The sequence below is a fragment of the Periplaneta americana genome, chromosome 5 (assembly GCF_040183065.1).
Source record: "Periplaneta americana isolate PAMFEO1 chromosome 5, P.americana_PAMFEO1_priV1, whole genome shotgun sequence".
NCBI classification, from domain to species: Eukaryota; Metazoa; Arthropoda; class Insecta; order Blattodea; family Blattidae; genus Periplaneta; species Periplaneta americana.
In genome coordinates, this window is record NC_091121.1 from 184,502,329 (window position 1) to 184,527,429 (window position 25,101).

At 32.5% G+C, this 25,101-nt stretch overlaps 1 protein-coding gene across 1 annotated transcript in view; it reads left to right on the plus strand.

The window, feature by feature from the left end:
• nompC (no mechanoreceptor potential C) overlaps window positions 1-25,101 on the plus strand; it is a 358,845-nt gene that overhangs the window by 59,475 nt on the left and 274,269 nt on the right. The window contains exon 2 of the mRNA XM_069826862.1: window positions 6,999-7,100. Within this exon, the coding sequence (XP_069682963.1) occupies window positions 6,999-7,100 (102 nt within the window). The remainder of the gene's footprint in view (window positions 1-6,998; window positions 7,101-25,101) is intronic.

The following is a 25,101-nucleotide window of genomic DNA, read 5'->3' on the forward strand; positions in this document are numbered from 1 at the left end:
GCTACCCCCACCATAAGGTTCTTACTATGAGCTGCGGCATACGAATGCATTTGGTTTCACGAGATAATGAATGACCTGTATCAATTTTATTTGTTTTCACAAGACTAGAACGCAGACACTTCTAGTCGTTCGGGTAATAATGCTCCCATTATATACTAAACAACCTGGGAACGCAAACACACCTCATTTGTTTTAACGCTATGTACAATGGGAAGGCAAAGAAATGTCGAGTCGAAGTCGCTATCGATTTGAAATATTATCGTGTTACAAGGACTTCGCTTAGGAGACAATAGGAATAGAGATATACAGAAGGCTTTGCATATAAACTCCATTATTGCTCTGTTATCATGATATCATTCAGCTGGTTAATTTTCAGTTCTGTATCTGTATTTATAATACAATTTTATATTTATATTTGTAATAAAATTGTTACATTTTTTGTTAATACAATATGAAACGTATCTGGCCGTACATATCGATTGTAACAATGACAGCATCCATGGATAATAAGGAAGGCTGTGGAATACCATATAAACTGCAGTTTCACTATTTTCGTGTAGTATTCTTGTTAATGTTATAAATTAAAAGTACATGAATAATTTTAAATCAATTCATATTAAATAATAACGTGAACATGTTATAAAACTCGTATTTACGTGTTTTTTAAAAACTAATCTCAGAAAAATAGCTTTCCACCTCGCCATGTTTGCTAAAGTCCTCGGAAAACGATATAATTTCGTACAATTCAGTATTTCCTGCAACAATCCACGAGACGTTGCAGTGTACGGAATAAATCTTATCGCACACATGTAATCTCACTTCAAATGCATTGATACGATACTGGCTGTATGAACAATGAGTTGTGGGGTTATTCCTGTTCACATATCGAGGGCATCGCATGATCTTCGTTGTTTTTGAAAAGAATGAAACCTCAGAGGACGCTGTTTTGTCGAGGGTTATATTTATAGAGCATTTATTTCATTTTGGTGATATTTACGAGCGTCTCTTCTCTAAACCCAGTCTGTACCGGCTACATCCATCGATTTCTACGTATATATCCCCTCCTCTTCCCTCGTGGAATATTTTCATATTCAGCTTCCTATACTGTACTGTCTTTACTAAAGTTCTAACTTCCAAAGGCTTGATAGAATATACGGCAACGGTAAATAATGTTTTTTTTTTGCATTAGCATCGCATTTTTTAAAGTTCTTTTCCAAAAAAAGAAGGAAGCAATGACGTCCTCTGCTGTGCTCAAGTAGTGGCATTGAAATATGCAAATCTAGGAGGCTTAGATTCGATTCTCGGCATTGAATAACAGACTCTGAAACTTGAATGATCTTTCCCCCCCTAATAAAAGATGTAGGTCATCCCATATTATTTGCAGATGACACAACTCCGACACATTCCAATCTTCAACAGAGGAAATTCTCTTCAAAATATGTGACTGGTTCTCAGTCAATAAATTAGTATTAAATTGTAATAAAACTAACATAATTCAATTTAAATCCTGTCCAAATTAAACGTCGCAAATTTCTAGCACAATAATTAACAATAGATCCCTATTAGAAACAACAACAACCAAATTTCTTGCCTTGAAAATCGATAATGTGTTAAATTGGAAATATCATATTAAAGAAATTTCCCCCAAACTAAATTCAGCTTGTTTTGCTATTAGATCTATGCAAAAGATAGTAAATATCAATACCTTAAAACAATATAATTTGCATACTTCCACTCGGTAATGAGTTTTAGAATAATATTCTGGGGAAATTCCACAGATAGTAACAGTATATTCCTATTACAAAAGAGAGTAATTAGAATAATAGGTGCCAAATCTAGGGAATCGTGTAGGACTATTTAAAAAAAACTACAAATAATGCCCATGGTTTGTCAGTATGTCTTTTCATTAATAATCTTCCTCTTATGTAATCGTGAAAACTTTGTAACTAATTCAACAGTTCATAGTACAAATACACAGCAAAAAATGACTTTCGTACTCCATCGGCAAGCCTATCATGCTATCAAAAAGGAGTGCGTTATATGGCAGTAATATTTTTAATAGCCTCCCTATCGATATAAAAAATGAAACTCAAAACATAAGATTATTTAGGGCCAAATTAAAGAAGTACCTAATTTCTCACGCCTTCTATTCTGTAGGTGAATTCATGACATTCAATAACACTTCATGAAATTGATACTAAAACTTTGTGTTGTACTAATAGACTATATTGTAAATCTCTTCTGTATATATTTCATCTAGACTGTGACTATAAATTAAGACTTTATAATAGTGTTAAGTTTTTTTACTTTTTCCATATTCTAGCTGTGAAGCAATGTATGAATACCATGGAATGTTAATAAATACAATACAATACAATGGAAGCTAAGACTTGACGACTTTCCGGTAGAAACTGAGTATGTGTATTTCGTCATATGATTCTTCTATGGTGTCCTAACTGGTAATCTTGCGCCATGCTCACCACATAGCCAGAGAGTTGTGCAATTTGTAAATGTATAGATAATTTAGGTTGAAGATTCGCTCTAGAGAGAAGGAACGAAATAGAACGAGAGGCTAAAAATTTTGATTTGTTGATTGTGATGATGTTAAAGAAGAAGATTGATGTTAGTAGGAAGAGAAAGTTTGATAAAGGTGTGGAAATTACAAAATCTCTGAGAGAGTGAACGTGGAACAAGTTAATCGACCAAATTCTGATGATATACAGAGTGGGAGTAAGACAGAATATTAAATAAAAGCTGTGCAAGAAAGAGTAGGTGAAGAAAGACTAATGATGAAACTGATCAGGAAGAGAAGAAACTGCCTACTAAACGATGCACTAGAAGGAATGGTTAACTGGAGAAAATTTTGGGTCAGAAAAAATTATCGGATGTTAAACAACATTAAGATGTATGGAGACTAACAAGCAAACATTCTGACGGGGGCAGATAAAAAAGTTAAATTGTTTTCTTCGACCATGTTAATAATATCACAAGAAGTGCTTACACAAATTTTGGCCACTCGACCGCAATTACGAGGTCGTCCAGAAAGTGATTTTTCTTGCGGCCGTTTACAGAAATAATGCACAATTGCTTCGAAAGATTTATTGCAGCAGATACAACAATTATTATTGCACTGTTTGTCAACATATCCCCCACTGGAATTGAGACATTTGTCATACCATAGGATCAATTTTTGTATCCCTGTGTCGTAGAAGTCAGCCGCCTGGGATGGAACCAGCGTTTGACAGCCGTCTGCAGTTCTTTGTCGATTTCATAATATGACAGATGTATCAATTCCGGTGGAGAATATGTTGGAAAATAGCGCAACAATTGCTGTCTGTCCCAATAAATTTTTCCATTGAAATTTTGTTTTCTTTCTGTTAACGGCATCTGGCGAACTTATTTTTTACGGCCCTCGTAATTGCGGTCGAGTGTCTAGAATCTGTGTAAGTGCTTTTTTGAAATTTGTATGATAATAACTTTCTTGTGTTAAATATTATTAACGTACCTTGTTAACATATTTCGGCCTATTTTTCGGTCATCTTCGGAACTGGTCGTGAAAGAAAAAAAATTAACTTTTTTTTCTGCCCCCATCAGAATGTTTGCTTGTAAGAGAAAGGCAAAAACTGGGAAATATTAGAGAATGCTGAATTTGTAGTGAAAAACTTGACCTTGGGCAGAATATTGTGTGTGTGTGTGTGTGTGTGTGTGTGTGTGAGATTGTGATTGTGATTGTGATTGTGATTGTGATTGTGATTGTGTGTGTGTGTTTTTTTTTTATTTATTAAAAACGGCATGTTCCATTACACTGAGTAACACTACATGCACTGAGCTCTCTTATAATATTACAGTTATTTACAATCATCTATAACAATTCAAAGTTTACAATCTAATTTGAAGATCAGTTGATTTTGTTTTTGCCAATCACTTATTTCTCTCGACATATATGCTGCATTTATATTGATTTTCTGCAATTTAAAATTTACAATCTGATTTGAATTATTTTCTTTTCCACAATTTTCTCTTATTTTTTCTCTATAAAATGTTCTAAGGTCACAATTAATTATATCTATCTACCGTTTATAGTTTACCATCTACTGTTAGACTGTGATGTTATTGCAGATTCTAAAATTATTGTTTTTTTATGATACTCTAGTTTTACAATTATTTACAATTTCTACCATTTACATTTAACATTATTTACAATTCTTTTTTTTTTTTCTACAACTGGCTAATTTTCTCAAAACGTATATTATTTACAAATTGTATAAGTTTCCTAGTATATTTTTTATGAGGTCGTCTTTGTTAGGTGGCCAGTTTTCAGTTCTTAATACAGCCGCGATTAAAGCATCTCTTTCCTGATCTAAGAGTTTGCAATCGAACAATAAGTGGTCTATCTTTTGGTGGCTAATTTGACATGGGCATGTTGGATTGTTTATAATTGAGGCGCCCGAGATCAAAATGGGCTATGTGACTTTTGTTTAGAAAATGAGTTATTGACATCATTGGCAAGTTTGGGTTGAAAACTTTACACAGTGAAAGGTTTAGTTTCAAAATGATTTATTTTAGATGTGTAAAATGCATAGAAAAAATCAGTACATAAATCAGATATAGGACATTTTTTGCACTTTTCTTAAAATTCACTTTGGATAACATAGCCCATTTTGATCTCGGGCGCCTCAATTTTAAATCTGGTTTTGCCGTGTCCTGTTAACATTGCTGTTAGGTTAGGGGTTACACAGAATTTCAGTTTGAGTCTGTCTGCAATATTTGGGAAGAATGATTTTGTGACTGCACCTTTCTCAGTTACATTCCAGTCACTTTGCCATTTGGCTTCACTTAGTACAGCACTTCTGGGTATCCTCTTGTAGCACTCGTGGAGGTCCTTACTTGCAAGTTGGTCTGCCAGCTCGTTACCCTGGTTCCCTACGTGTGCTTTAACCCAGTAGAGTTGTATCCTCCAGTCTTGTTCCTCCATTGTCACCACCTTGTTCCTTATTTCTTCTATGAGATGTGTGATTTTTTTCTATTTTTAAGTGCTTCGAGTGTTATCCGGCTATCCGTGTATAATGCAATTGTTCGGCCTTCTATTTCCAGTGATTCGATGTATTCTAAGGCTTTCAGGATTGCCAGCTGCTCTGCCTGGTTGTTGGAACATCTTTCATTCAGTCTGTATTTAAGCTTGTGTTTTATTTCGTTATCCGCATATATGGCTATACCTGATCCTACTCCTTGATCGCTTTTGCTGACGTCAGTATATACATGTATTTTGTGTGTTTCTTCCTGGCTTTCTCGGTTGAGTCTTATCGAGTTCGTTGGATGAGGCCAGTATTTCGCTTCCATATTATTGTCCAGTATTTGTTCTGCATTTCCGTCCCCTTTTAAATATTTGTACAGCTTCACAATTTCATTTATCTTGATAGTAACAGGTGTTAATCCAGTGATTACGCAGAGTGCCTCGTTTGATACTGTGCGGTATGCTTTCGCTATTTTAATGTTGATAAGTCTTTGAACTCTGGTAATTTTAGCTTTGTAACATTCTCTTTCCATTGCTTTAGTCCACACTGGTGCACTGGTGTGTGCGTGTGTGTGCATTATTGTATAATAAAATAATATAGCCGTTTTCGGAGAAATCTCATTATCTAGATATTAATCGATATATCTCGCTCACTGAGGACTCAAACACACTTCAACATAATAGAGCTAAAACACGAATTATTTATACAGTATTTTCAACCTTGAACTTACATCAGACAACACGGACTGAAAGATACATTATTAACTTGTTGAAGAATTTTGTTTCTTAGTACAGCCTTGATTGTAATTTTGTGTTAATTCCCTCACAGGATATAATAATAATAATAATAATAATAATAATAATAATAATAATAATAATAATAATAATGATTTATTTTAGCTGGCAGAGTTAAGGCCGTAAGGCCTTCTCTTCCACTCAACCAGCAAAAAGTGTATATACATATGCATGAACTTACAAAGAATCCAACAATTTGATTGAGATGAGAGTTACATGTATACAAAAGTTATTTACAAATTAAACAACAAAATACTATGAACTATTAATTAAACACTGAAATAAACTGTGTAGCAGAATTAAACTAAAATACATAGAATGTTAATATATTTCAAATAATATTAGATAATAGGAAGAGATTATTACGAGACAATTAAAATACAGCACAATCAGGATGATGTCTAAAGAAAAAAGTAACAATGTAGTCAGTGATAGTTTAAATCAGTATGATTGGAGTGAAATGCTAATAAGGTTATCTTTTAAGCTGTTCTTAAAGGTGTTTATTGTCTTGCAGCCCCTAATACTTTGTGACAAGGAATTCCATTGACGCGAGGTGGATATTGTAAAAGATGATGAATAACAAGATGTTCTATGAAGAGGTATACTTAGCGTGCCACAGATAAGTGATCTGGTATTTACGTCGTGGTTAGAGTATAGATAAGAGAAACGAGACGAAAGGTAATTTGGTGTTGAAGTGTGCAGAATTCGAAAGAGTAAAGACAAAGAGTGTAAAGTTCTACGTTCTTTAAGTCGGAGCCACGAGAGACTTGCGAAGGACGGTGATATGTGATCATACCGTCGGATGTTGCACACGTATCTGATGCACATATTCTGAGCTCGCTGTAACTTGACTGACAATTCAGAACTTAGGTCACTTAACAAAACGTCACAATAATCGAAGTGCGGCGTTACTAGGATTTGCACTAGGGTAAGTTTTAGTTGCTGGGGCAAGAAGTTTCTCAAGCGACTCAAACAGTGAATGAAGGAACAGATTTTTTTTATCGTTTCTTTAACTTGCAAATTCCAACTTAGATTATTATCAAAAAAGAAGCCAAGATTTTTTTACGACAGATGAATAAGGGATTAGCATGTTGTTAAGAGTAACAACTGAAAGATATAGTCAAGTTTTATGGTGTAATGGTGACAAGGAATGGAAATTAACTGAAGGTTTACTATTTGTGTGCCGTAGGTGACGGGGATGACGCCTCTCATGTACGCCGTCAAGGACAACCGAGCAGCCCTCCTGGACAGGATGATCGACCTCGGGGCTGACGTTTGTGCAAGAAATAACGTAAGTCCATGCACAAGTTATTCTCTCCATTGTCTTTGAACAAACAATGTAGCACAATAATAAATTATCATTTTGTACTCGAAATTACATTGTTTTCATCTGCTCTGAGTTGGTATCTGAAGCATTTCGGAATTTTGAACTATAGCAATTTAAGATATTAAACGTGTCATATTTAGCATAGGTACTGTTAACCAAAAGTTTCGCACCTTGTCATTTCATACCGGAAGACAGAATTTAAGTAATTGTTAATTTTTTTTAAATGTTTTAAATGTGATTAAATTGTGTATGAATGACCAAACTTTTGTTACTTCTCTCTTCGAAAACTTTTTTTTTTTGACGCCTGTGGTATCTGACCTTGGTACCGTATCCAAAGCGTTCCAGATTTTTTAATTATAGTTACATAAAATATTAAATATCTTATTAGGCATACTGTTAGCCGAACGATAAAAATCTTTGTATGACTTGAGGCTTTCCCGGCGTTTGATGTAGAATAACTCTTCTCGGGTTCTCAGCCAGGTGAGTTGGAGATTAGCTTCCAAGCTTTCGACGGCTAGCTCTGCCATCTTCTTCAGGGGATAAAAATCTTGTCACTACATGTCGAATATCGAATTTAATTATAGCACTTCTTCAAATGCCTTAATTGAAGAGTGTGATAGCGAAACTGTCTCAGTGTATTTGGCCATTTTTGTGATTTGTACATATTATTTGATTACTCACTCAGCTGAGTGCGCTCCTAGTATAATGGCAGTTGATATTGGACATATACGTCAACATATATTCAATAAGTAAATTTTCAATCTTAAGACATATCAACTTACAAATGTTTATTTGCTATTTAATAAGATATATGAACGTTTTCGCCGTTTAGGGCATCTTCAGATATAACAAAAACATATAATCTGAACCTATAATAATAATAATAATAATAATAATAAATTATGCAAATAACAAAGAATAAAGAACAATGTATGTATGCAATGCATGAGATTCATGAGCTTTATGTAAAATGTGAAATAATACAGGATAATTATTAATATAATCTTTAGATTTGAAATTGGACGGATATTTTATACATATAATAATAATAATAATAATAATAATAATAATAATAATAATAATAATAATGTTTTATTTTCGCTGGCAGAGTTAAGGCCATAAGGCCTTCTCTTCCACTCAACCAGCCTTAATCAATACAATACATAAATTTAAATTACAAATATTTTCACTACACTTAAAAGGTTCTCCAGCAATAATCTTCACTACATATTTATTTAAATTTAGATAAATCTATAAGGTAAAGTAGTAACTTAATTTATGAGCTAATTTAATTCAATGAATTATAATTAATTTAATATTTGAGATAGCTAGTAAAATGATGAAAATTAATTTAATATAAGCTTACTAGGACTATGTTACAGGGAGAATATATATATTTCTATTTCTATAATGAGAATATTAATGTAATTGCCATTAGAGGTTTTGTAAATCTATTTAGAGAAATTAAAGATAATAATAATAAGAATGGACAGATGTTAGTTTCATTATAGCTCATGTTACAATTAAAATATACAATTATGATTAAAATTTGTCAATAATGTTAAAATGTATAATGTTGATTGATAAAATAGATTTTAAGAATAGTCATTAGTTGAGGATTGTCGTAGGGTATACGATAATTTGCGTAGATGATGTTCGTGTGCTATGTATGTATTTCATTGAAAAACGTTCGCTAATGAACTAAATGTCATTTTATGTTTGTTTTAAGAGAACTCTTAAAACAACCAACACACCAACATCAACACATACAAATAAATCTGATGACGTGCAACAGCTGTAATCAATAGGATGTCATCAAATCAGAGAAATCACCAACGTCAAACAACATTTCATAATCGAAAGATTTCTTGAATGATTGAAATTCATACTTAACTTACGATTTATCTACTACGAAAATCATCGTATGTTCTACGACATCCATAACCAACGAGCATTCATTCAAATAATATCTCAACAAATCTGATTGCACGTAACAGTCATTTATAATCAATAAGATGTCATCAAGTTAGGTAATTGAAACAGTGATCTCTGACATAAAATATCATGCATTGCATACATACATTGTTCTTTATGATTGTTATTTGCATAATTTATTATTATTATTATAGGTTCAGATTATATGTTTTTGTTATATCTGAAGATGCCCTAAACGGCGAAAACGTTCATATATCTTATTAAATAGCAAATAAACATTTGCGAGTTGATATGTCTTAAGATTGAAAATTTATTATATACTTATTAAATAATTCACTAGGCATATTGAAATATTAAAATTAATGTAAAGTCAACATATATGCCTAACTTGGAGTCAGGCCACAAAGGGAAGCATCGAAGGAGGAAGGTTCGATCCGGTGCTGTGGATTGAATTCGGCGTAGCTCTGTGGTCAGAGCGCTTGGTACGTAGAACCAAGGACCCGGGTTCGATCCCCGACGCCGGAGCGAATTTTTCTCCACAAATATTAATCGCCTTTTGTTTTGTTTCCTGTGAGGGTCTGTTTGTGTAGTGTAATGTGGAGTCAAAGAGTGTGTGTGTTCTGAAATTGAGTTGTGTGTTGAGAATTTCATTTGGATGTGTTTTGTTTGTCTGTATATTTCGTATTGTTCTAGTATGTTTAGTTTCTGGTGTTAGGTGAAGAATACAATGCGTGCAGTTCTGTGTTGTGTAACTTTCTCCATTCTCCTGTAACTTCATCCCGCTTAGCCCCAAATATTTTCCTAAGAACCTTATTCTCAAACACCCTCTCAAAGTGAGAGTCCAAGTTACACAACCATACAGAACAACCGGTAATATAACTGTTTTATAAATTCTAACTTTCAGATTTTTTGACAGCAGACTGGATGATAAAAGCTTCTCAACCGAATAACAGGCATTAAAAACTGTTTAGAAGAGTAAAATGACCAATTTCAGGAGGGTATCTAGCTGTCCGGTATAATTGATGCCAGGACCTGTACCGGGCGGTGGTTGAGAGACACTGTCGTACATCAATTGTTTGAAATCACGGCGTGTACGGACCGAAATATAGGTCATTGTATGCCTAAGTACAAGGATTCGTCCCGGGTCGAGCTCTCGTAAAAGTCAGAAGCTTATACGTGGTCACAAAGTTGGGATACATTTTCTTTAACGAAAAAGAGATGTAGACTGAAAGAATATAACTAAATGCGTGTTAATGAAACACGACGGAAAGAGTGCCTTCGTGCTTTTGATTGAGTGTAAACTTGCAAAATTGGGGCCAACAACAGAAACAAATGCATTACCGCTGTGACAGATACTTTCAGCCAGCCACTTCCCAGAACCCGACCCCAGGACTTGAGGAACACGCCCACACGACATGCAAGTGTGGAACACGGGTTCGATACCTACTTACTGCACTCCCACACAACTTCCCGTACAAAATGTCGTCACACTACGTGAATCAGCAGGTGTGCTGTGTACCACTTTGCCACGTACAGAATATGAGTGTACTATGACGTCATTATTTCTAAGCAACTGTTAGCAGTCACAATACGATGATTCATTGTAATTTATCACCTGCAATACATACGTACATACACACACATGGTACGGTGTTCTGCCTATGCGCAGATCTTTCACTGCAAACCCAGATTTCTCCAATCTTTCTTATTTTCTGCCTTCTTCGTTTTCCCATACGATCCATATATCTTAATGTCGTCTATCATCTGATATCTTCTTCTGCCCCGAACTCTTCTCCCGTTCACCATTCCTTTCAGTACATCCTTCAGTAGGCAGTTTCTTCTCAGCCAGTGACCCAGCCAATTCATTGTTCTCTTACTGATAAGTTTCAGCATCATTCTTTCTTTCCAACACAGCTTCATTTCTTGTTCTGTCTGTCCATTTCACACGCTCCATTCTTCTCCATATTCTCTTTTCAAATGCTTCTAGTCATTTCTCTTGACTTCGTCTTAATGTTCATGTTTCTGTCCTATACAATGCCACACTCCAGACAAAGCACTTCACTAGTCTCTTCTTTAGTTCTTTTCCCAGAGGTCCGCAGAAGATGCTCCTTTTTCTATTAAAAGCTTCCTTTACCATTGCTATCCTCCTTTTGACTTCCTGGCAGCAGTTCATGTTACTGCTTATAATAATTATGATAATAATGATGATGATGATGACGATAATAATAATAATAATAATAATAATAATAATAACGTTATCAGCAAGAAAATACAATATTTTAAACTTTTACAATGTTTTAGTTATTTCGATATTGATAGGCTCGAAGATTTTGAACTTTAATCACTAGTTACAACGAGATAGAAGAGAAACAAACTTATTTCATTATTGATTTATTACACGTTACGTAGCAATGGCATGGAACAAATTAAGAAATGTGATAAAATAGAAACCCATAGGAAATAGTATTAACTAGGTGAGTCTTCATATTTTTTTTATTTGTGTTTGTCTCTAAAATCCCAAGAGGATTGGCACAATAAATTATAAGCCTACATAATAAAAAATATTAGTAAATAATTGTATTGTTTTGTAATACAACGATACAGTATAGGTCTATACATATACAGTATACTACATTTAATACTTATGCTTATCACCAAACACAAATTAATAATAATTGTGTATTACAGTATATTAAAACTTTTTTTCAAATCGATCAGAGGTCGATTAATATATCCATTAATCGATTAAATTCAAATCGTTAATCGATTAAATATTTTGGTCGATCGGCAACAGTAATTTTTTGTATTCTTTGTCAATTTTAATCATTTTTCACAATAACATACTGTTTAAATGAAATTAAAAATCCATCTAAAATTTAGTAGCAAAACTTTAAATTAGGTATCACAATGTAGTTTTGGGTGGTTGTCCTGAAAAATGATGGCGTCATACCTTTTTGTATCTAAGACTTAAAAATCTTATTGAGGAGAAGTGTTCCTTGTGCGTTCCATTACAATTTCATTAAAATACTTTGTTTTCAGTCTGTAATATTGTTGAGGTAGTATATTTTACTCTATAAAAAGTCATTGCAGCTTGCTGGTCGAGTTTTCCTTTCGTGAAGGAAACCGAAAACTTCGTCAGTGTTGCTTGCAGTTTATTTTTACCGGGACTTCAGACAAAACCGGGCATCAGACAAGCTTCTAACACAATTCCCTCATACACAGTATCTGGTGTTCTATTACCCTTTACCTATTTTTATTCTGAATGGCCGTGTTTGGAATGTAGACACGTCTGCATTTTATAGCCCAGAAACGAGGTGAAGTGCAACCCGCATAGCACCTCTGCTCTGCAGTGCTGCCTATTTTCGTCAAAGACAAGCGATGGCAAGTATAAACATACATCAAGCGAATTTCAATGGAGTGATCTTAAAAATATAGACATAAACGGAAATAAATAATTAATGTATGGAAGTATTGTTTACAAAATAACGATATGTGAAATACAGATATGCATACCACAAACTTTTAATAATGAAAATCAATCGAAAGCGTTTCTAGCTGTAAATCCTGTAGTGCTTTGTTCAATTCCAGGCACGAGATTGGTGGATTGTGATGTGCACCAGAAAAATAAAGACCGAATTAAGCCAACGAAAATACAACGCATGGTGCAACTTACCTCAAAAGGGAAAAGGGGATATTCTGCATTATACGGAGTTATGGGGGAGGTATGGGGTGGCATGAGGGTGCACTGCCCCCCCCCAAACTTGTCTGACCTCTTTTTTTTCTATTCTATTGAATTCAAAATACATTTTTTGCTTTTGTTTATGATTAAGTTTCTGTGCTTAAATTGATGAATTAATGTCTTCAGATGGTCTTCTATGCCCAAGGTTGCGGGTTCGATCCCGGGCCAGGTCGATGGCATTTAAGTGTGCTTAAATGCTACAGGCTGATGTCAGTAAATTTACTGGCATGTAAAAGAACTCCTGCGGGACAAAATTCCGGCACATCCGGCGACGCTGATATAACCTCTGCAGTTGCGAGCGTCGTTAAATAAAACATAACAATGTCTTCAGATCATGTGTCTGGACTATAATATTTATTTAAAATTTCTGAATGTATGAGAATTTCTATACTTCATTTGAGGAATGGAAGCACTGCAATGTTTCTTTTGTAACAGCCTGTACTCATGTGTTAGAAGTCTGCATATGTTCAGGCCGCCACTTGGAGAAATATGAATAACATACTGCAGAACAATGCAGAAAAAAGAAAAATGATCCCGGCATAATGTGTAAACTTAAAGATGAGATTAAATAAAATAATTAGACTTTACATTTCATATGATATCTTCGGAAGGTCAACTTCATACATATAAAAAAGTTTCTGTTAGCACTGTTACGTAGTTTTATTGATGTATGCATGTGTTTGTGTACGAGAGACAAAAAGCGGAAGATTGTTTTAAGTTATGCTCTATTATAATTTGCAGTGAACCTACAGTTCAAGCCCTATACAACTCGGTCCGAAACATTGCCGATAAGGACGTAACACTGTAAGAAATATGCCCCCAGAAAATACCTTTATTAAATGACCATATTCCAATAACAAATTCCACAATTTTGGACATCTGGCCGAAATCTACGGCTGACCACTAGGATCCAGAATACAAAGCAGAGGTTAAATGAAAAATACAATATGGTTGCGGAGAGAATACGGAACAGTGATAAATTTAAAACTAAGTACAATTTGATTTCGGAGAAACATGAGATGAAAATACATTGAAGAGTAATGAAATGAAGTTAAAAAAAATACATATTATTATTCAAGTGATTGTGTAAAATGGATAATGAATCTCTCAATACCATTAGACAAATTTTGTTAATGTCCTCATTAGACAAATTTTGTTAATGTCCTCATTAGACAACTTAAGAGAGAGGAGAATGGTTTTGGTTTACTTAAATGAAGTTCCCCTAGCGCCAAAAAGAAGTCCTTTCACTTCCCATGTATTAATATTAATATTCACAACGCAAGACTGATTCTATCGATGTCATTTCCCTTTCGACTGTACTCTTGAATATCATTCAAGCTGTCTCGTGACCTTTCCTCTCGCCCGCCCTTCCTTATCGCATTGTTTGATTCGCATTCTTTCCGTCGGTATTCCCTGCTTGCGAAACCTATACCTAGCAACTAGTATTCCATGATGTCAACACCGCCTTCACAAAAAAAATTTATACAATGTACCTGTAAGAAAAAGCTTAAAAACAAAAACAAAATAACATTGTGTTATAAACGGTTACTTAGCAACCATGCAATATATTACGTCATAGCCAGTACTCGTGTAAATTTGAGAACCTATTTTCTCTCGCATTACTGTAATTATTTATTACTTTAGATATGAAGAGTCCACTGCAAGAATGATGGATGTCATTTGGAATACATTTTGCAGGAGAAGCAATTGAAAGTTTGAAATGCTTAGCGCTCAAAGCTTAACTGTGATTTTCCGATCATTACTGGACAATGACTATCAGTGTTAATGCCATATAACTCTCTATGTACATTCTATATATCTTAAGCTATGCTTTGACAGTCTTGGTTCATTTTCGACAAGAAAGTGACATCCATCATTCTTGCAGTCGACTCTTCATATTTAACTAATTACTAATGTTTTATTTTTATGTTAAACCCTGTTTATGTTTCTAAATGCATCCTGAATTTATGTTAATAAAGAGTTTTTGTTTTATTTCACGACACCCTCAGCTCTTTACACGACACCCACTTTGGGAACCACTGATCTAGAATAATTAATTGTAAAATGTTCAGTTCAGAAAAAAAAAAAATACGGATTTTTCTCAAAGTAAAGTAGTTATGACATTTGTGTAAAAAGTAACATTGATCAATATTATAGTATAACAACTTTCAGTATAACGAAAATGATGACAGAGTCCCTAGAAATTCGTTAAAAAAATTTGACTATTATCAACAGTAATCTCACTACAGGTTTTGATTTATCTAGATCAAATCAAAACTCGAGTGTGATTTAATTGACAATTACACGATTAGAAGAAAGTATATAAAGATTAGAAGTAACAAAGTACTCCAATACAATAAAATATTAATACGAAAATACAACTGTCTTCAAATGTATTATTGTACCATCTCAACATTACGCTAGATGGCAGTAGTGTTTTATGATTATGTTTTCTTGTTATCAGTTGTGCCAACTATGGAATCTTCATTTAACTCTGTGGACGGTTACTAGTCAAGAAGGCTTTGTTGATTCAGTTTCATTTTTATTAAAACATTTGCATTCCACTTCAATCATCCGGATCCCAGTAATCAACGTCACTTGACAGATGATTTTCAATAAATCTTAGTATTAAACAATCTCTGATACGTGACTATCCATAATATCATATAGCAGAAGCTATAACAAACATAAACTAAATAATATAAACAAGTATTAGAAAAGTTTTAATTAGGGATGATGAAATAAACAAGAAACGTTTTAATTAATGATGATGAAATAAAAAATAAACATGAATAATTTTAAAAGAAACAATTATCGAAAGTACAATTTTCAAATTTGAATGTTTTAGTGGTTGGTGGTTCAGTTGATGTTATATTGGACGTGTGCGTAAAAGAAGTGAACTCGTTGATGTACATGGTGTATCCCTCAACTTATTCCGAATTTCCGAATGGTGCTCTTCATATATGACCAGTGATCTTTATTAATTCTTGTTCTTGAATGCCAATGCGAGTCATATTTGAAAGTGCTGTGCATCGACTGGAGTGGTTTGTAATTTTCTGTTTTTTGACGTCCAGACCAGTGCAGTTTGAAATGTTGGCAAACAAAGAAACAAATGCTAGGGTAGTGATAAAAATAAACAAATGCTAGGGACGCTATAAAATTGTGCGCTAAGCAGCCATGATTGTTTGAAAGACGTCCTTTCGTACCGTTTTATTGGTCAAAAATAGTGTGACGTAGTAAAAGTGTAATAGTCAAAGTAAAGCGTAAAGTAAAAAGTAACATTGATCAATATTATAGTATAACAACATTCAGAATAACGAAAATAATGATAGGGTCCCTAGAAATTCGTTAAAACTTTTAACTGTATTATCATTACCAATAGAAAATAGAGTCAAGATCAAGAATATTCTGTCGCTGTACACGACAGTCAGTCAGTCAGGTGGATTGCGGACAAAATTAGAACACAGAAGGGTAGTCAAACAGCGGGTGTCGGCCTTGTGCTCAGAATCTCGACCTGCGACTGACCGGGTGCCTACGAATCAATTCCCCTTGTGCACCCACGATTCCTGGATCTCTAATTATCGCCGAGCCAAAAATGATACACCCAAACTGAATTCATATTTTAACGGAAGATTCTATCAGTTATTATCGAAGTAAATGAGTCCGAAACCGTGCGATATTTTTAGAGTCTGTCAGTGAAAAGGAAATGCATTTGGATACTAGTGCTCGGACGGGATCTGGACGCTAGGTGGCGTGGGTCACGCCACGCGAGCAACTTACGCTGGCTGATCTGGAGGATTACGATGTAGATCAATGCCGGACGGTGGCCTTCAAGGAGCGGCTGTCTTAAAGCTCACCACGCCAGCAGCGTGAGTCTGACTGACTGCATAGCTCACTCACTCACTCACTGACTGGTTGAATGCAACTGAATACCTGTTTGACTGAATCTAATTGACTTTCACTGACTGACTTACTTGCTGCAGGACTCATTCGCAGACGGACTTGTTGGTTGATTCGCTGATTAATTGACTGATTGAGTACTTACTAACTGATTTATTGGTTGTATAGATAGAAAAATTACTGACTAGTTGCATAGTTGGCCAGTTAAATGTCTCGCTGTTTGACTAACTGAACGGCTGGTATTATATCCGTTTACATTCCATTCGTACATCGCTTCACAGCTAGAATATGGGATATGTAAAAAAATATATATATTCAATTCAATTTATTAGGCCATTAAACATACAAAACATTAATTAAAACAATGAAAATACGAAATATATTGAAAATATAAAAATCAATTAAAACAATGAAAATACGAAATATATTGAAAATATAAAAATTAATTAAAACAATGAAAATACGAAATATATTGAAAATATAAAAATTAATTAAAGTAATGAAAATACGAAATATATTGAAAATATAAAAATTAATTAAAACAATGAAAATACGAAATATATTGAAAATATAAACATTAATTAAAACAATGAAAATACGAAATATATTGAAAATATAAAAATTAATTAAAACAATGAAAATACGAAATATATTGAAAATATAAAAATTAATTAAAATAATGAAAATACGAAATATATTGAAAATATAAACATTAATTAAAACAATGAAAATACGAAATATATTGAAAATATAAAAATCAATTAAAACAATGAAAATACGAAATATATTGAAAATATAAAAATCAATTAAAACAATGAAAATACGAAATATATTGAAAATATAAACATTAATTAAAACAATGAAAATACGAAATATATTGAAAATATAAACATCAATTAAAACAATGAAAATACGAAATATATTGAAAATATAAAAATTAATTAAAACAATGAAAATACGAAATATATTGAAAATATAAAAATCAATTAAAACAATGAAAATACGAAATATATTGAAAATATAAAAATGAATTAAAACAATGAAAATACGAAATATATTGAAAATATAAAAATCAATTAAAATAATGAAAATACGAAATATATTGAAAATATAAACATTAATTAAAACAATGAAAATACGAAATATATTGAAAATATAAAAATTAATTAAAACAATGAAAATACGAAATATATTGAAAATATAAAAATCAATTAAAACAATGAAAATACGAAATATATTGAAAATATAAAAATCAATTAAAACAATGAAAATACGAAATATATTGAAAATATAAAAATCAATTAAAATAATGAAAATACGAAATATATTGAAAATATAAAAATTAATTAAAACAGTGAAAATATGAAATATATTGAAAATATAAAAATTAATTAAAACAATGAAAATACGAAATATATTGAAAATATAAAAATTAATTAAAACAATGAAAATACGAAATATATTGAAAATATAAACATTAATTAAAACAATGAAAATACGAAATATATTGAAAATATAAAAATCAATTAAAACAATGAAAATACGAAATATATTGAAAATATAAAAATTAATTAAAACAATGAAAATACGAAATATATTGAAAATATAAAAATTAATTAAAATAATGAAAATACGAAATATATTGAAAATATAAAAATTAATTAAAACAATGAAAATACGAAATATATTGAAAATATAAAAATTAATTAAAATAATGAAAATACGAAATATATTGAAAATATAAAAATCAATTAAAACAATGAAAATACGAAATATATTGAAAATATAAAAATCAATTAAAACAATGAAAATACGGAATATATTGAAAATATAAAAATCAATTAAAACAATGAAAATACGAAATATATTGAAAATATAAACATTAATTAAAACAATGAAAATACGAAATATATTGAAAATATAAAAATCAATTAAAACAATGAAAATACGAAATATATTGAAAATATAAAAATCAATTAAAACAATGAAAATACGAAATATATATTGAAAATATAAACATTAATTAAAGAAATCAAAACACGAAATATATTGAAACTATAGAATATTATCGCAAAACTCATTACAGAATGGAAGTATGCAAAGTATATTGTTTTTAAGGTATTGAAATTTATTATCTCTTGCATAGATCTAATAGCAAAACATGCTGAAATTAGTTTGGGGGTAATTTTTAATATGATTTTTCCAAATTTAATATATTATCGATTTGTAAGCTAAGAAATTTGGTTGTTGTTGTTTATATTAGGGAATAATACGTTTGAATAACGCATTATGTTCTGGAGAATACTTGAAAATGTTGACTGGGAAATCAGGTCCGGTACTTATTCATGGAGCGGAATAATAAAGTTATGTTATAGAATTAGTGGAATTAGAAGAAGGAAAATTATTGAAATCCTAGAGAGATAAATTTTAAACGGAATTATCTGCCCTCAATGAGGGTGACCATAAAGATCCAGAATAAAAGCACTACAGAATAATTTAGAAAGACAGGAATTGTTTAGTAAAAAATCCAGAGAAATGCAAACCCATAGACTAGTTCCTTTTCTACTCTAAAAATCCAATTTGAACAAGTTAGGATATCGACCCAAGTGTCTGACGTAGAACTTACTCTGGATGCTAGGCTAACTGAATGCCTTTTTCGAGGCATTAAAGACACTAAATTTTCTATTATTAAACATTTGTATTTAAATGTTAAAGGGTCTCAGTTTAGTACTCAAATGTGTTTTTCAAACGTAACAGAAGGCGGTCTAGGAACGGACGTCAGAGAGCAAAGCGTGGAGTGTGGAGGCAGGGCCTATCTAACTGGGTCTCGGACACAAGGCCGATAAAATGCAAATGAGGGCTCCCCCCCAACACCAAGTATAATAAAAGAGTTTTTGTACGTCATCCAGGGGTTGGCACCACGCGAAGGTCGGATCCCCTGTGGGCAGTGGACTTGTTGCACCGTCCCGGGGTTCGAATGCCGAATATCCGTATTGTAACAAGTTCTTCTTAGCTGTGAACTGTCGCTGTGAAGTGTGGGACAAAAAAATATATTTAATCAATGCGTCATACGATTTTTACCCAACAGATAAGGACTTCATAACTATTTAGTTTCGATGTCTGGAAATAAGTTGAAAGTGTGGAGTATGTATAAAATGTTTAAATAGTATAGGATTAATGGAAATAAATCCTGGAAAGACAAAGTATATGCTTATGTCTCGTGACGAGAATATTGTACGAAATGGAAATATAAAAATTAGAAATTTATCTTTGGAAGAGGTGGAGAAGTTCAAACATGTTGGAGCAACAGTAACAAATATAAATGAAACTCGGGAGGAAATTAAACACAGAATAAATATGGGAAATGCCTGTTATTATTCGGTTGAGAAGCTTTTATCATCCAGTCTGCTGTCAAAAAATCTGAAAGTTAGAATTTATAAAACAGTTATATTACCGGTTGTTTTGTATGGTTGTGAAACTTGGACTCTCACTTTGAGAGAGGAACATAGGTTAAGGGTGTTTGAGAATAAGGTTCTCAGGAAAATATTTGGGGCTAAGAGGGATGAAGTTACAGGAGAATGGAGAAAGTTACACAACTCAGAACTGCACGCATTGTATTCTTCACCTGACATAATTAGGAACATTATATCCAGTCGTTTGAGATGGGCAGGACATGTAGCACGTATGGGCGAATCCAGAAATGCATATAGAGTGTTAGTTGGGAGGCCAGAGGGGAAAAGACCTTTAGGGAGGCCGAGACGTAGATGGGAAGGTAATATTAAAATGGATTTGAGGGAGGTGGGATATGATGGTAGAGACTGGATTAATTTTGCTCAGGATAGGGACCAATGGCGGGCTTATGTGAGGGCGGCAATGAACCTCCGGGTTCCTTAAAAGCTAGTAAGTAAGTAAGTAAGTAAGTAAGTAAGTAAGTATAGGATTAAAAAGTCACCAAACACAAATACACGTCTCTGTGTTAAGGATAATAGAAGAGCAGATCAACAGAAAATTTTGAAATAATATTTATTCACCTTCAACTTTCTAGTCATAATTAAAAATCAAATACTGTACAGGAATTTTGCATCGAGTAGTAATACTTTCGCACAGTGGGTCAAAACGCAATTCTAGCTCGACAAAATTAATAATTTATATTCTAAGTAACAGGTTTTCATAAAATTTTACACAAGAGTTATGGGTAGCATATATTGTTTTGTGTACGAAGTATCATTACGTTTGAATAAGGGGAACTACTCCTTTATAGGGGTGGTTTTAGACAAAATTAATAACTTCTTTTATCAAACAGATTTTCATTAAAATTTGTACAGGCGTTACAGGTAGCATATACTTTCTATGTAAAAACTCTCATTATGCATATATAAGGGAACTACCCCTTTATAGGGAAGGTTTTAGATAAAATTACTCTTCTCTTATCTATCAGATTTTCATGAATATTTATATTGAAGTTACAAGGAGAATATATTGTTTGTGCACAAACTCTTATTACCGGTACGTTTTTATTACAAGAACTATCTTTTAGAGGGAGTGATTTTAGAGAAAATTATTATTATTTTTTATTATTATCCTCCCATCTACGTCTCGGCCTTCCGAAAGGTATTTTTTTCTCAGGCCTTCCCACTAACATCTATATACATTTCTCGATTCGCCCATACGTGCTATATGCCCTGCCCATCTCAAACGTCTGGATTTAATGTTCCTAATTATGTCAGGTGAAGAATACAATGCGTGCAGTTCTGCGTTGTGTAACTTTCTCCATTCTCCTATAACTTCATCCCTCTTATCCCCAAATATTTTTCTAAGCGCCTTATTCTGAAACACCCTTAACCTATGTTCCTCTCTCAAAGCGAGAGTCCATGTTTCACAACCATAAAGAACAACCGGTAATATAATTGTTTTATAAATTCTAACTTTCAGATTTTTCGAAATCTGAATGGTTGACAAATAATAATAATAATAATAATAATAATAATAATAATAATAATAATAATAATAATATAGTAATAATATAGTAATATAATAATAATATAATATAATATAATATAATATAATAATAATAATAATAATATCTAATAATAATAATAATAATAATATCTAATAATATAGGAGGGAGGGGAAGATATGAAGTAGTAAATATATATATATTTTTTAATATATTTGGCTTTTATCAGTTACTGTACCCAGTTTATATGAAATATTCGTTAACCTATTTCAACACTGAAAGTTCTCTGTTAATATAAAAGATTATCTTACAGAGCTACAAATAAAAACCAAATCTTTTTTAAGTCTAGATCGAAAATGAAGCCAGAGATGGCTACATAATTTTCTCTTCAATTTTTAAGAAGGTCATTTCGTATCTTCTGTTCGTTAAATTGTTAGGTACAACGTGAAGAAAGTCAAGAAGCCATGTTGACGTTGAAATCTTTATGTACAAGTAGCAATTATTTCTGCTTTGCTAATACTTAATCTGCAGACACGTGTTTAATTTCTCTAAAGGTTATCTTGGAAATACACTGCGTGTCTCTCTAGTGGCACGAGTTTGCGCATGCAATATTCTTTCTTCCTGCCTTATCTTACCAATCCGGAGATTCACTGCAATACAGGGGATAGTTCTTTAAAACATTTTCATTACTGAGCATTCATAATGTCCCTGTATCTTACACAATCTATACTAATAATAAATCTGTAGCCGAAATTTTTCTGGTACTTTCGATTTTCCAAAAATAATTGGTCCTAACATATATAATTAACCACCCTGAAACCGAAAATCGCTTTTTTGAAATTTGTGTTGTATGTCTGTCTGTCTGTCTGGATGTTTGTTACCTTTTCACGCGATAATGGCTGAACCGATTTATATGAAAATTGGAATATACATTAAGTTCGCTATAACTTAGATTTTAGGCTATATGGCATTCAAAATACTTTATTTAAAAGGGGGGTTATAAGGGGGCTTGAATTAAATAAATCGAAATATCTCGCTTATTATTGATTTTTGTGAAATATGTTGTATAACAAAAGGTTCTTTAAAAATGATTTCCGATAAGTTTTACTCCTTGCAAAATTTTTATAGGACTGATATTTAATGAGATAAATGAGTTTTAAAATTGAAATACAATGCCATCTAAGGCGGTGTAATGAAATGAAAACAAATGAAGAGTTCGCGGGAAAAACGATGAATGTCACATTTCTGTTAAGGATTAGATAATGATCTAATTGAGACTATAACTGCAAGATGTAGTGCTGTTTCTATATGTATGTATGTATGTATTTATTTACACTGCAAGTGGGCAAGCACCCGGTGGCAGTGGATTATACAATATTAACAATACACAGTTAAAATGATAAGCTATACACAATAAAATTTACAATACATAATACAATTTACAACACATATACAATTTTATACACAATACAATAAGAATACACAATACAATTTAACACAATAATAATAAAACATAAAATAAAACACCTAATTTTACAACACAACCTACATAATTATGTATAGGCCCTACATAAGTTTCAATAGTCTTTCACTTTACTCTCATCTCATTCCCTGTAGTGGCACTATGACGCATTTCACTGACACTTTAGCACACATTTCACTGACACTATAGAACACATTTCACTGACACTATAGAACACATTTCATTGACGCTATAAATTATCACTGAAAATAGAAAAATTATAGAAAATAAATGAAAGGATTGCTGTATTCGTGGTGATAATTCTCCTTTTTACCATTTTTCATAAGAACAACATTAAATTTCGTAGTGATCCATTGAATTAGATAATGACATCAACCTTAACAAAACTGTGACATTCATCGTTTTTCCCGCGAACTCTTCAAACGACTTCGTCTATAAGGGGCCTTGGACAACAACAATCGAAAGCTATGAAACATATGGTAGCCTACAGAGAATGTTTCTGTGTTTGTATGGAGTAATATCGGAAGCTAAATTAACCGATTTGTATAATTAATTATTATTTCACCATTGGAAAGTGTAGTTTCTCTAGATGGACATAAATCTATAATGTTATTACAGTAACTTCTGAGTGATCTCTGGACCAAAATGATCGCATTTTAATTATTTAAATACAATTTAAATTAAGTAACATATTAAACGATTTATCCTTCTATCAAACACGAATGTTCCCTGGATCAAATGTCCTATTTTAATTATGTAATTATTTTACGTATAATTATTTCCAACAGGTGCAGCGGAGCGCACGGGTACGGCTAGTGCTTTAATGTTTCAATTCAATTATGTTTTGAAATTGTATCAAGTTTCGAGATATTGGAAGAAATCATCTCGAAGTATTTACAGAAATGCGATATAAAACAAAAGAAACACTTTCTTCTATAACAATTGTGTAATTCATACATTATAAAATGGTGTACTTTTTTTCTAACGGTTTCTATTTCAGTCAAGGTTCTGAAAATGATGTCGCAGAAGGGAAAATCGTTAGATGTGCAGATGCATTAGTCCAACATTATTTTTGTCACGGAAGTTCTACTTCTAAATCATACTGCCGTGAGCTATAAAAGGGGCAATTACGAATGACACCGAAACCTGTTTTTTGCTTCACCACAAGGAGACCATCGAGATAACTATTATGATGAATTCTCTGTCCTGTACATGAACTTTATTATTTAAGTCAGCGAGGAGAAAGGAACCGGTTAGAATACCCCATTATCTCCTGGCTTACTTGCCTCATGAGTGATACCTTATTGTTGTCATTTATGAGCTTCCAACCATTCTGCAGTCTTTGCACTGTTGGCTTCATATATTTCAACAGAGAGCATAGATACAAACCAAGTGAGAACTATGGATAACTCGCCTAAATCATGGATTGTGATGACTATTACACTTTTACTACGTCATACTACTTTCGACCAATAAAACGGTACGAAAGGACGTCTTTCAATTAAAGGCTGCTTATCGCGCAATTTTATCGTTTCCCTAGCATTTGTTTAATTTCATCGCTTCCCTACCATTTGTTTTTATCACTACCCTAGCATTTGTTTCTTTGTTTGCCAACATTTCAAACTGCAAATTCTTTACAGTACTATAAAACATGCTTTGTGATCGTAATTTGTTTCCCGCATAGATAGTCGACTGAAAATGGCGGCTCCGTTCAAACATTTTGGTGAAGATAACATTAGTGAAATAGAATTTCAGTGAGTCAATTAATACAAATTTTATTGTATTGTTAGAGTACTTTATTTATTCTAATTTCTATATACTTTCTTCCGCTTTTATCACCTCTCTACCATTTGTTTCTTTGTTTGCCATCATTTCAAACTGCAAATTCTTTACGGTATTACAAAACATGCTTTGCGATCGTCATTTGTTTACAGCATAGACTGTCAACTGA